This window comes from Plectropomus leopardus, chromosome 5, assembly GCF_008729295.1.
Source record: "Plectropomus leopardus isolate mb chromosome 5, YSFRI_Pleo_2.0, whole genome shotgun sequence".
In the NCBI taxonomy this organism is placed as follows: Eukaryota; Metazoa; Chordata; class Actinopteri; order Perciformes; family Serranidae; genus Plectropomus; species Plectropomus leopardus.
In genome coordinates, this window is record NC_056467.1 from 23755686 (window position 1) to 23769073 (window position 13388).

General features: G+C 39.3%; 2 protein-coding genes across 2 annotated transcripts; both read left to right on the forward strand.

The window, feature by feature from the left end:
- The first annotated feature begins 391 nt into the window (after window positions 1-391).
- Window positions 392-7068, forward strand: rskra (ribosomal protein S6 kinase related a). Its single transcript, XM_042486513.1, has 12 exons — window positions 392-421; window positions 1968-2210; window positions 2295-2378; window positions 2466-2534; window positions 3516-3585; window positions 4120-4227; window positions 4877-4917; window positions 5001-5028; window positions 6085-6174; window positions 6460-6548; window positions 6629-6739; window positions 6832-7068. The coding sequence occupies exons 1-12, from the start codon at window positions 392-394 to the stop codon at window positions 7066-7068; spliced, it is 1200 nt and encodes a 399-aa protein (XP_042342447.1).
- A 2056-nt stretch (window positions 7069-9124) lies between these two features.
- aldoca (aldolase C, fructose-bisphosphate, a) lies at window positions 9125-12518 on the forward strand. The gene is made up of 9 exons (XM_042486512.1): window positions 9125-9158; window positions 10099-10237; window positions 10391-10602; window positions 10782-10836; window positions 10944-11104; window positions 11196-11279; window positions 11592-11766; window positions 11850-12049; window positions 12165-12518. Exons 2-9 carry the CDS (start codon window positions 10126-10128, stop codon window positions 12255-12257), a joined length of 1092 nt encoding a protein of 363 aa, XP_042342446.1. The 5' UTR covers window positions 9125-9158; window positions 10099-10125; the 3' UTR covers window positions 12258-12518.
- The last annotated feature ends 870 nt before the right edge of the window (window positions 12519-13388 follow it).

Below are 13388 nucleotides of genomic sequence, written 5' to 3' on the forward strand. Positions count from 1 at the left end.
AAAAGATGTATTTACATTTCTATCAGCTCTGTGGCTTTTTGTTTATCTGTCAATAAAAAAGTGTTATAGTCTCTCGGTGGTGTTTGGGTGTTTTTGTTGGAGGCAGGTCTGTGAGTCGCAGTAAGTTTTGGAGCAGAGCGATGATTGATCATTAATCTGACAGCTTGAACTGGAGCGGAATCGCGCGCTGGCCGCTCCGGATGACTCTCTGCAAACACGCTGTAAACATTTCTCTGCCCACGAACACACAAACACATACACGAGCACGTGGATCAGAGACGCTGAGAAGATGATGGTCGAGACGGGAGCAAAAAAGAAAAGAACGCAAAAGAGGAGCTGAATTTGCCGGTTTTTTTGTGACATTTTTGTGTGAAATACTTCCCGCTTCTTTATGGGGGGCGATATTAGTAAAAACAGAAAGGTGAGTCAATCAAAGACTTTAAAAATGGATTTATTTACATGCTGATATCAAGGATGAGGTTTGACAAGCTGCAGAATTGAGCTAAAAGATCGAATAAAAAAATAGGTTGTAAACACGGACAGAATATCAGTGTTATATATTTGATGTTTTGACTGCAGAAAAAATGCATACAATCAAGTGTCTTTGTCTGGATTTTTTGATAAGTTCTTGTCGATTCAGCATGTTTTAAATGCAATGTATAATCCTCAGTACTTGGTACACGATGTCCGCTTCGTCTCAGCAAAGTCTTGTCAAAAATAGAGCTATTGATCAGCAGTTAAGTGATCATTGACCTTCCTCCCGACCTGCTGCAGGAGAGTCAATTGATGGATGCTTTGATTATGAGCAGCGCTGATTGAAACGGCTGCAGCAGATAAAGGCAGCTCCAGGTATTAAAAAAAAAAAAAAAAAGAAAAAGGGTAAAGGGTCTTTTAATGTCTTATCTTATCTTGCAGATTATTTGGATTTAATTTTAGTTAAACGGTGTTTTTGGATATGTGAAGAAATTAGTAAATTATGTATAAATAATAGGTATTTGTTTAAAGTAAATTAATTATTAAAAATTATATTAGCTGAGGCAACATGGATGTCGCATACACACTAAAAATCACTGGTTTAAAAAAATGACCCAGTGAGGATCATTTGTGGGTTGACTCTGTTGAGTACAAACAAAGGTTGTTTTAACTGCTTTAGTGTTATGTTGGTTTTATTTACCCATGCTAAAACATGTTGTTTTTTTACCGGTGTTGGACATAAGATTTACCCTAAAACTGTGATAAATGCATGATGTGCATGTAGGCCTAAAGGACACACATTTACGTACAAAGTATGACAAATACTGTTATGTGAGTTTAAAAAGATCTAGTGTAGTTTGTAATTTTTTGCAACCATGTCATATTTAGTTTTGGGTAAATAACCCAATCATAGTTTGAAAAGGAAATACTAAAACTGAATCAAAACAACCTAAAAGAACCCTGTTGTGTTGGTGCTATATTGACCCATCAGTTTTTAGTGTGTTTGTAATCATCCCTATTATAATGTAAGCCTTGGTGAAAGAAAAACAACTTTCATAAAACGTTTTGCAATGTGAAAACCAATCAATCACAGGTAAAAGTTCTGCTTTGAAAAGTTTTATTTAATATAATATTTTATCAGCAAAATATGATTTACATAATGAAAGAGAAAATACACATTATGCAGTAGAGTAGCCCTTTTCAGATTAATATATATAAAATTAAATGAATATTATTACTCATGCATCAATATGTAAGCAACATTTTGACATTGTAGCTGACTGTGGTAGATTATAGTAATTTTTTTAACAATGTATTGTGATTAACTTTAGCTGAGGTGGTGGGGCCTTTTGCATATCTGTGCCCAGGGGCCCATTGTCTGATAATACGCCCCTGATTGGAGTGTAAAGTAACATTAAACTACTTTGGTAAATTGACTTAATCACATTCCAGCCCTCATGCCTTCATAAAGGATTATTCTTTGTATTATTCAGAGAGAAAGACCGCCTGCTCAGCGTCGATTCAGTCATGGGTTCCTGTCAAATGTGGGGGTCTCCATCACTCACAGACTTGGACACTCAGCTGTGTTTTCTCGGTCTGTTGGACCCGACAGCAGACCGCCCATCCCCATACTCCTTCTGCCTCCAGAGGACACAGAGACAACTCTTCCAGCTTTCATCTCTGCCTTTCTGCCCGAGTTCCCACAGCGTAAACTTCCTGATCGAGAACATTTCCAGGTAACACAACACAAGAATGTTCAACAGAACTGAAAAGCAAAGTGGTGTAACATGTTGAGGTAACTGTGCCTCATGTGCTCACAGATCCTTGGCTTCATTGCCAAAGGCTCATATGGACCCATCCTGAAAGTGAAGGACATTTTCAAGGAGAAAACCTATGCTGTGAAGGTATGTTCAGCAATGTTCAATGTTCAACATTATATGAGAATGTAGAATCGTTTTTTTTTGTGTAATCATGTTTTAATTGTTGCAAAGGTTTTGCCAAAGTCAGAGATCTTGAAGCATGGAGCGCTGGAGCAGTCAAAAGAAGAAGTCGTCATTCAGGTATCACAGTGCAAAACTCTCAGTCGTGGAAAAAGGTACCAATAGGTAGAAGCACTGTTACTTCACTGATCTTATACTCACAGTACAGGTGCAACAAGTCATTGACTTATTGATGAGTCCATTAAAGGAATCAACAACACGTTTGGCTCTGTGGGGTCTTGATGGCTGTTTTTCACTTCTTTGAAATTGCACAGACAAGTGCTTCTCAACCACAGGTTCGGGGACCCCCAGGGGTCCTTTAGAGAGTTCCGGGGGGTCCCCAGAAAAATGGTATCAGTTTATTTTCACTGTATAATTCACAATGGAAGTGAGTCCAGTGCAACTGCCCAAGCAGACATAAGCACAAGTGAACAAAGAAGATTAAGCAACTATTCACAATAACGCAGGACGTAGCATGACATTTTCACCGTACATGAAGGCACAAAAAGCACAAATTGCTACTTAAAAATTCTGACTTCAAGACTACAAGAAATGCAGTGTTCACTGCTTAAACTTGCTGCTTAATATGTGACGCCTCAAATGTTGGAAAAAAAAGTTGCCCTTGGTCATGAGAGTTACTGTTCTGATGACAGGTTTAAATTCCTTTGCACTTTTCTTCTCAACTGAAGAAGTCTTGTCCTTATCATCGAAAACCAAATTTTTTTTTAGATGGAGGTCCCTGAAACCAAAACCTGTAGAAACTGGGGTCTATGACCTAATGTGTATCAACTTTGACACAAACAAGGTTGAGAACCACTGGCATAGACTAAACAATTAATCAATAGAGCAAAAATATAATTTGTGGGTTAATCTAAAATTAAAATGGTAAATGGTATGTGTATATGTCTGAATGACTGATTTTTTTTCTGTCCTCACTCTTTTATACTGTATGTCACCTGGATCATAGGAAGTTCCCTGTCCATCTCTCATGGTTATGTTCACTCTCACTGTGTGTGTGTGTGTGTGTGTGTGTGTGTGTGGTTGTCGACTGTTGCATTGCAGCGGCAGCTCAAACACCCATTCATCCACAATCTGCAGGACTGCTGGCAGACACAGCGTCATCTCTTCATTAGTGAGTTCATATGTGCAAAAATAGTGGTGTAGCTCAACCCCTCTACCCTTTGATATGTGATCCTTTTTATGTTTTTGAGGATGTTTGTTTCACCCGCACTTCTCCCATACTAACAGAAAGTTGTTAATGATGTACGACTGTGTTGTTCAACTGCAAATCTCTAACAAAGCTTGGTGCCGGATGCTGAAGATGTACACTGCCATCTAATGAGAGAGTAGGGTAAAGCTGACATGGCTGCAGATGCTGCACTGCCTGCATGACCTTCCCGTCTTTATTTAGTGTGATCATAAATTTATAAAAGTGGTATTTATTGATGTAAGTCAGCTAACAGGCTGTCAGGCAGATGCATGTGTGTTTCTGACCTGACTCAACTTTACTTCAATCCTTTTCCCACAGAGCAACATTCTGATGAGCCATGCTTAATTTTTTTTTTTTTTCGTGGTTTCCTCATTTCTGATATTTTATTTCAGAGGATGTTTTATCAGCTGCTTTCGAAGACATAAAAAGTGTCTGTGTGTGTCTCGTCCTCTGCAGTGTGCGACTACTGCAGCACCGGAGACCTGTACACTTACTGGTTACTGAAGGGCCGCTTTGGGGAGGATGAGGTCCGGCTCTTCGCTGCAGAGCTCGGCAGTGCGCTCGGTTAGTGTTAATCAGACTTTCACCATTAAGAGGTCGTCATATTGACCTTTAGCATTGACTTGTATTGACCAGTAGTGTAATGTAATTCAGTACATTTATTAAAACACTGTATTTAAGTACAAATTTGACAGACTTGAGTAATATTCTATGCTACTGTATATTTCTACTCCACCACGTCTCAGAGGCAAGTATTGTACTTTTTACATCACTATCTTTACTTGACACCTATGGATAATTATGATAGATAAAATCATATGATACATTATAGCTAGCTATAATACAAGGCAGTACTTAACTACTAATGCACCCAGAAATAGAATAATATAATACTCTATAATAGTATAACATTGTGAGGGAACCATTCTGCATAATGAGTACTTTTATGTTTCTTTAAGTACATTTTGCTAATAATAGCTCTGTAGTTTTAAGTAATATTTTTAATTCAGGACTTATACTTGTAGTGGAATATTTTTAGACTGTGGAAACATTATTAACTGAAGAAGAAGCACTTCTTCCACCAAAGGTACGGATCAGACATCATGCCTGAGTTGTATAATATGATTTAAATGGCAATTTAAACGTGGACCTCCTTGTTATCTTGGGGTTATCTTGTTTGTTGTTGTGTATTCTGTCTTTTGTTTATTTCTAGGCTTTCTGCATGACTTGGGGATCATGCATAGAGATGTAAAGGTATGATTTTTCAAATGTGATGTATTTATCCATATATGTATTTATTACTTAAGTTATGACAATATTTTTTACTTTTTTTGCAGATGGAGAACATCCTTTTAAGTGATCAAGGTAATGCTTATCTATTGTTTGAACTTCTGGCTTGTAAAAATTTTAAGACAGCTTGTAGTCATTAGATTTTAGTTTAAATTATTTAACTTAATTAATTCTCAAAAGAGAAACTAGCAAAACAATATTAAGACTAAAAAGCAAACAACCATGAGAGTGTAGTTTGTAAGCCCTTCCAACCACTACATTAAAAAACAATGCAAATACAGTTGATCACTTAATAAGACAAATGCTGAATATTAGTGGTGCACCTAAAAATGAGACCAATGAAATACAAATTCAAATAAAACACAAGATTCGTCATACTTAAGTATCCAGTCAAGGGTGTATAGGTCTTGTTTCAACATTTGAGCATTAAACACTTAATTTCCTGCATTCTTGTGAATTTTCTTGCACCATTTTTTGTCTTTTTTTGCATCAGTTTACAGTGTCAATGTCTAATTTTGGCAACATTTCGAAAAAAGTCCTCTGTTACATTCTCACTCCTGTCAAATAATGAAAGTTGGTCATTGACTCTACACATCAAAATATGACACGCTTAGTCCCCCTCTTTTGTCAGTTTTGGACACTTGGAGCTGGCGTATCAATTTACACTTGTTATATGCATTTCATCATTTTAAAATAAACTTCAGTTTTCACAGGAAATGTACAAATAAAAACTTTGCTTTTTAGGTTTTCTTCCACAGGTTTAGGCAACAGAAGTATACGGATAGGTTTAGAAAAACAAGCATCATGGTTTGGCTTAAAATACTTGTCACTAACATAGTGTCACGTCACATGACATACTTCACGTGCGTCACTAGCATAGCATGCTAAACATATTAGCATGCTGCACTGTTTTGAAAAGAACTTTATTGATGTTTTGTTTTACATGGGACATTTAGGTGAAAGACACACCCACCCTATGTGGACTTTCTCATTCTTTGTACTATAGTAGTTGCCAGTAGTGTCAAAAAATACCACCACCCGCTGCGTGTTATACCACCGTTAAAGATGGATCCAATCAATAAATAGTATGCAGAAATACATCAGTTTGAGACTGTGTTTTTAATGATCCAGGTCACCTTCGTCTGTCTGATTTTGGACTCTCACGGCGGCTGAAACGAGGGGGAAGAGCATTTACCATATGTGGGACGATCCTATACATGGGTGAGATTTTGGTTTCATTGTCTCACTTGAAGCGAAGAATCCTGTGTTAGCGGTTTGAGCTTCAGTATATTGCATGTTGGCTGACTGCATTAGAGCAACACTGGAGCCCCACCTGCACTCTGCTCCCATTGGACTCAGTTGACCCAGTTATGAATGCGATGCACCTGTGAGGCAATTTTTATGTTCTTTTTGTCCTCCACTATGTTGCAGTTTCTGTTGCATATCTTTGTGATCTCCCTCTTTTCATCTCAATTTTTTTCCACAATCATTTTTCTGTCTAAACAGCTCCTGAAGTTTTAAGTGGAGGTCCATACAATCACGCTGCTGACTGGTGGTCCCTTGGCATCATGTTGTTCTCACTGGTGACAGGAGAGGTGAGAGCACAATAATTTTATTAGCTTTACATGTCATACGGTGTCAAGTGTCTAAGCATTTTTGCTGTTGCGCTTTGCAGTTTCCAGTACCTGCAGAGCAGGACCACACCTCTATGTTGAACAAGGTTAAAGATTTTCCGTATGTCCTACCTGACACCTTCAGCTCTGCTCTGATCTTACTGCTCACTGAGGTGTGTAAATGTGATTCTCTGCTCTCTAGTTCATACCCTCTGAATGAAATATTATCATACGCATCTGTTTCATATCATCTTTATTGAGGCAGCTTCTGTGCAAGAACCCAGTGAACCGGCTTCGTAACCTGGAGTGTTTCAAGATGCAGACTCTCTTTCGTGGGACTTCATTCGATCCGCTCATCCTTCAAAAGACGCCCGTTGAGGTCATCCTGGAGCTCAGGACTCACCCTGACTGGACAGCCAAATCAATGAGAGGCCTTTCATTGGATGATTTTGATAGCTTTGACTGTGATAAAATCCTTCATTCTCCAACAACTCCCACTTAACTGTCTTCTATGTTGGCCAACATGGACATGAGCCCAGCACAGCAGACTTGTAAAGCATAAGACTAAACTGTGTTAATGTGCCTGAATACAGAATCTGGCTGGACATGAGAGACTCTGCAGTTAATGAATATTTCTCTGATACATCCCAATGATGGCAGTGTTGGTACTCGGCATGAATGACACCCTAGACTTGGGCCAAATAAACTGGCCTGATTCTGGGGCATCCTTCATACAGTTACAGCCAAGTCGGGCAACTGGATACAATCCACAACACAAGGAAAAAAGGAGCACACTCCAAACCGTAACTGAAAAACTCTGTACGACAAATTTACAGCACACACTAATGACAAAACATCTAAAAAGGATGTTATAGTGTGTTGACAAGAATGTTCTCATTGTTGGAGTCTGTGTTGGATGTTAAAGCACAAAGTCAACAGAACTGGTCATTTTTAACCTTCATGAATCAAGTTTACACAGTCCAATGACAAAGATGATCTGACTCTAATGCCATACTGTTTAGCTTTCTATTTGAATGGCTTTGTGGGTACAGTGTTAAGTAAATTAGTCCTAAAGATGTATTTGCTGTTTGTCACTTGGGTAGAAGCAGACAAAATGAATATTTTTAACCAATGATTGTATGACTGTTGTACCTGGATACATTATGTCCAACTTTCAGTCTTGGGTCGACCTATTTAGGGCTCAAAAACCCATCAAGGACGCCTTTAATAGGACAAGAAAATTGAGGACCAGATAAAGTAGGCCTGTCATCATTAAATGTTTTTAATTAGGTAACAGAGAAGAGCCCCAGCGGAGGTAGCCATTTATAATTGCTGTACTTCTTGAAGACGCATATCTATTTAAATCTGTATGTTCCTGAAAGGGAGAGCACCAACTCCTCCTCCTGCTGCCTCCTGACATTGAATTCCCTCTCAGGCCCTTGTCTTAGACAGGTCCACCATGTCTGTGTTGTGGCTGTATTGTGGCAGCCAGTCCAGTGACCCATATCTGGTTTCAGAGGCACACTAACCCACAATAGTGAAGAGAGGAGTCCCCTGAAACGCTGGGAAGCCATCCCACTGAGCCTAACCAAATAGTAACATAAGAGAACACACAACAGGAAACAGGCAGTTTTCTGAATGTAGCTTATACTGCAACAATGCGATTAAAAAGATAGCAATAATCCTATTCAGCTTGCAGAAATGTAATCGCATAATTTAGTTCTCCTTTTTTAGTATTATAAGACAAACATTATTTCATGCAGAATATAAAATAACCACCTTGTATAACTGTGAGCTGATATAACAAGTGAACGACACTTAAGAGGAAAATTCCCTCTTCAAAATGAAAATGATTTAGCTGACCTCTTTTTGGTCTAATTTGGGCCGTATCACTATGTTCATTCACTCTGACTAGAACCTTGAAATGATTTAACTATTACTGAAGCCGTCCAATCACATTCCTCACAGTTTAAAGCTCACAGAACGAAGCCAGCGAGGGCATGAATTGCTCTGAGACTGAAACACCCCTGTGAATTCAAGGATGAAGACCGAATTATCAGGAGACTTGAAACCTTCCTCTGGGCGCATTTTTACTAATTAGAATAAAAATAGAACGCCATGGGGAATGGTTAAACACTTAAATTAGGTTGCAATAGGGGCAGAGGGTGCTGACAGAATACATTTGTTCACAATCAGTTTAAATATGGAGTGGCACCTAGAATGCTTGAATTGTCATAGTTAAAACATTACATGTAAAACTAGAATTTGAAAAGTAAGCGTGGACAGATATCTAATGTACACCAACACTGCAAGTTTAGAGGTGCTATATTGAGATTGAGTGACTAAAGAAATGCTAAAGGGGCCATATCAAAAACAAGCCCCTGCATAACAAAAAATGTCTTTTTTAATAGAATAATGATTCATCAAAAATCTTCTAATTCATATGGGGCAGAGGTGGGTGTACAAGCGCCGCCCAGGGGTGTCAGCTAATGAGGTGTGGCATACTTGAGCTGGATACAAACTAGAGCTGGCTGAGAGTCTCCTGTCAGTGTTCATCACATCAGTGGAGGAGACCCATTTGATTTCTGTCAGGTAAGAAGTTTAACTTGCTCTTATCTAACTAATATAAAGCAAAGGTGTTCAAACTCAAATGCTTTTACTTGGAGCAACTCTTAAACTGTACTTTATCTTTTACATCATTTAAAGTGTTTAGTTACTTTTGCATTTGTCTATCATTTTAACTTTTAATGCCTCTGTTGCATCTGTTTCCTACATCTTAACCTGTTTCTTATGCTACTCTAGCATGAATTTCATCCTGGGGATAAAAAAAGGATGAAGAATTAATAAGAAGACTCATCTTTAGGACTGGGTGTCATTGAAAAAAATCTGATACCAGTGCCAACACCTAAAGTGATGCCAATATCACTAGATTACCATGGGTGCATCTCGGCACATTAAACTGCCAGCTCAATCAAATACACCTGCTCAACAATTGTCGTAAAAACTCGAATGCTTATGGTGAATGGTTGCGAGCAAAACTATACTATAATAGTTGCTGTTTTTTTATAAAGCTGGCTACAGAACATATTGAATGAAGGTATTTTTTGAATCGGGAACTTTGGGGTTAGTAACGATACCCATCCCTATTTATTTTAATAGGCTACTTTTGGGATTTGGTGAATTATAAGTGGTTTCATTTCTATTACCTACAGTCATATACAGTTAAAGCAATCAGTCATGTCTTTTTGTTATAATTGTGCTCTAAAAGTTTATCCAGACACTTGATGGTTTTAGAACGGCATCTTTCAAGGCTCATACTTTAGCAGTTTCCCATTGATTAACACCTAGTTGAGAATATACCTCTCTTTTTCGCAATATCACACACCTTAAATTAGCTCTACTCCCTTTGAGAAAGAGGGATAAAGAAATACAGATGAACCATTTTCTGTCTAAACTAATTTCATGGATGAATAATATAGTCTTCTTGCGGTTGTTAATGTGTAATTAATCATGACGTCACATCTTTCACCAGAGGCTGTATGACAATCGGTCACTCAGGATGACGCATCAGTTCCCCACACTCTCTGAGGGGCAGAAGAGGGAGCTACATGAGACAGCTCTACGCATAGTTACCCCAGGGAAGGGCATTCTGGCTGCAGATGAGTCCGTGGGTCTGTAGCAATCTTTCACAAAAACATGTTTGCCGCTCTTGTTGCACTGAAATACCAAACTCAAGAGTCAGTTTTGTCACTGATAGAAAGCATCCAATCCAAAGAGTGTGTAGTGTGGATATTAACGTCTCATATCACATATGCTAATTTTAGGCAGCATGGCTAAGCGGCTCGCCCAGGTGGGAGTGGAGAACACAGAGGAACACCGCAGACAGTTCCGGCAGATTCTATTCAGTGCAGATGATCGCATCAATGGCTGCATTGGAGGGGTCATCTTCTTCCATGAGACACTGTACCAGCACTCTGATAACGGCGTACCCTTTGTCAAACTGATCAGGGACAGGGGCATCCTGGTCGGCGTCAAGGTCTGGCAGTTTAGTTCCAAACAATATAAATGTGGAGTATCAATTTGTACCAACCTTTGTGGTAAAAGGTTTAATTGTCTGATCAAGCATGCGTCCAATATAGCAATGCATTCTTCACTGCTTATTAGTTTTTACTGTTTATAAGACTTAAGCATGAGTCTCTGTTGGTGATTCCTCAGGTTGACAAGGGCGTCGTCCCCCTGGCAGGAACTTCTGGAGAAACCACCACACAGGGTCAGACACAAAAAAACAACTTTGGTTTTGTGAACTGCTTAGCACATCACCCAGAGAGATATACATTATAAGACAGTCTGTCAATCTGTTTTTAACCTCTTCCACAGGTCTAGATGGATTGTCAGAGCGCTGTGCTCAGTATAAAAAGGATGGAGCTGTCTTTGCAAAGTGGCGCTGTGTTCTCAAAATCAGTGACACCAATCCATCTAAATTGGCTATCACAGAAAATGCAAATGTTATTGCACGCTACTCCAGCATCTGCCAGCAGGTCAGAACTCAATACTAGAAACTGTGTTTATACACAGTGTGTTTGTGATGCATCTATATACTTTATTGATAACCTCTCCTTTCTCGGACAGCATGGCATTGTGCCCATCATAGAGCCGGAGATTTTGCCTGATGGAGATCATGACCTGAAACGCAGCCAGTACGTCACCGAGAAGGTGTGTTTCTGTTTTTCTTATAACAGTCATGGGAGTTTGTCCATCCAGTCTACATGGGTTTTAATGACTTGGAGAAAGCATACGACTGTTTCAAAATGGTGTGTGATATGAACAGCCAGTTTGGTTTGGTCAGCAGGGAAGCAGGTGTTGTACCAGACTCCTGGGGTGAAGAAGAACCTGAGACAGGAGGCAAAGCTCTCCATTTACCAGTCTGTCCAAAGTCATGAACTTTGGGGAGTTACTGAAAGAATAAGATTACAGGTGCAAGCAAACGAAATTAGTCTCTTTGCTGAAACAGTCTGCGTGTTGCAGGTCCTAACTGCGGTGTACAAGGCTATGTCGGACCACCATGTGTATCTGGAGGGCACCCTCCTCAAACCCAACATGGTTACTTCTGGACACAGTTGCCCCACCAAGTACAGCCCAGAGGAGGTCGCTATGGCAACTGTCACCGCCTTGCGCCGTACTGTCCCCCCAGCAGTCACAGGTACCCCAGAGTGCTCACACAGGCATGTTCCAAGTTTGCAGCAACAAAATGAAAGTAAAATGATTTTCTTTGGTTCTCCACAGGGGTGGCTTTTCTCTCAGGGGGTCAGAGTGAAGAGGAGGCCTCTGTCCACCTCAATGCCATCAACAACTGCCCCCTGGCCAAACCCTGGATCCTAACGTTCTCCTTCGGCCGAGCCCTGCAGGCGTCTGCGCTCAGAGCCTGGAGAGGACATAAAGAGAATGAGAAAGTCGCCACTGAGCAGTTCATCAAGAGAGCAGAGGTGCATCCCCTTTTTATTTTCTTCAGATAAATCATATGATCCTTTACTTAATCGCTAGCTGGAGTTTTATAACTTTTCTGTTTGTTTACTTGCATAATGTTTTCTCTGTCTACAGGTGAACAGTCTGGCATGTCAGGGGAAGTACACTGGTGGCGATAACTATGGTGAGGCTGGCTCGCGCAGCTATGGTTCCTGTCATGCATACTGAGCAGTTTAAGAAGCCATGTTTAAATTAGCATTGAGTTTTCTTTACATTACCATGACAAGGAGGAATTTGAATGTAGATAATTAGGTTATTTTTAGAAATCTGATACTCATGACGATGTTACATGAAAACAAGTGACAGCGTGTTTTCTTGCCTTGACAAATGAGGACAATCCGAACCTGGCCTTAGGTATTCATAATGCATGCATTGAATGGAAATTGCTTGCTTTTGTTTGAAAGTACAGTGTGCTCTTGTGACAGTGACATAAGTTAAGCTTTAAAATCCTGCATTTATTACTTGATATCATAAGTAAAAGTTGTCATGTGCTGAAAGTGAATAGAAATTTCGCTGCAGAGCCATAACATTAGTTTGTATCACAGCACAATGAATTAAAAAATAATGAAAACTGTATGAGTGTGTACTTTAGTTTTAACAATGCACAATCAGAAATATTACTCGAGAAATTAGCTTCAGGCTAATTTGTCTGCGCAATCCCTGGGCAGAAAACACAATCAGCACAGGAGTCACTTACAACATGATGTGATTTTGTGTGTGTTGTTGTTTTGAATAGTGTGTAATAGTGTGATAGTTCAACTGTAGGCATTCAAGAAATAAAACTGTTCAGGTTCAGTCTGGTGTGAACATTTTGTTTTATGTCAAAGTTTTGAGATGTCTTGAGATGGCCAAACAGTGAATCACACATTTCTTATTCAAGAAAAAATTTCACTAAAGACAGTTTGGTAATACATATACCACCAGTTTAACAGTTTAACATATTTAGTGTCCTCATTGTTTCAAAGCAAATAGACCACTCTGTATGAGGAGAACACAGAACTGACTTCCTCCTCACCAGCTTTGAAAGCTTGTTTAATTTTTAACTTCATTCACAGAACAACAGATTATAGGCTAAAAGGCAGAAACAGTCTCATGAGCCATGGTCAAAATGAATACTGTTTTGAAGGCTACAATACAGCTTTGCATTTTAGGTGAAATCCTTGTATTTTGTACCTTCATATTTTGCCTGTAGTAAAGGTAAATATTGAATCGATAAAGATGATTGTTGATTAGGGAAAGTTTGTTATATATGAGAGAGGAGGGGTTGGTGCAAAACAGGAGAAGCACTTCAAATAGCCT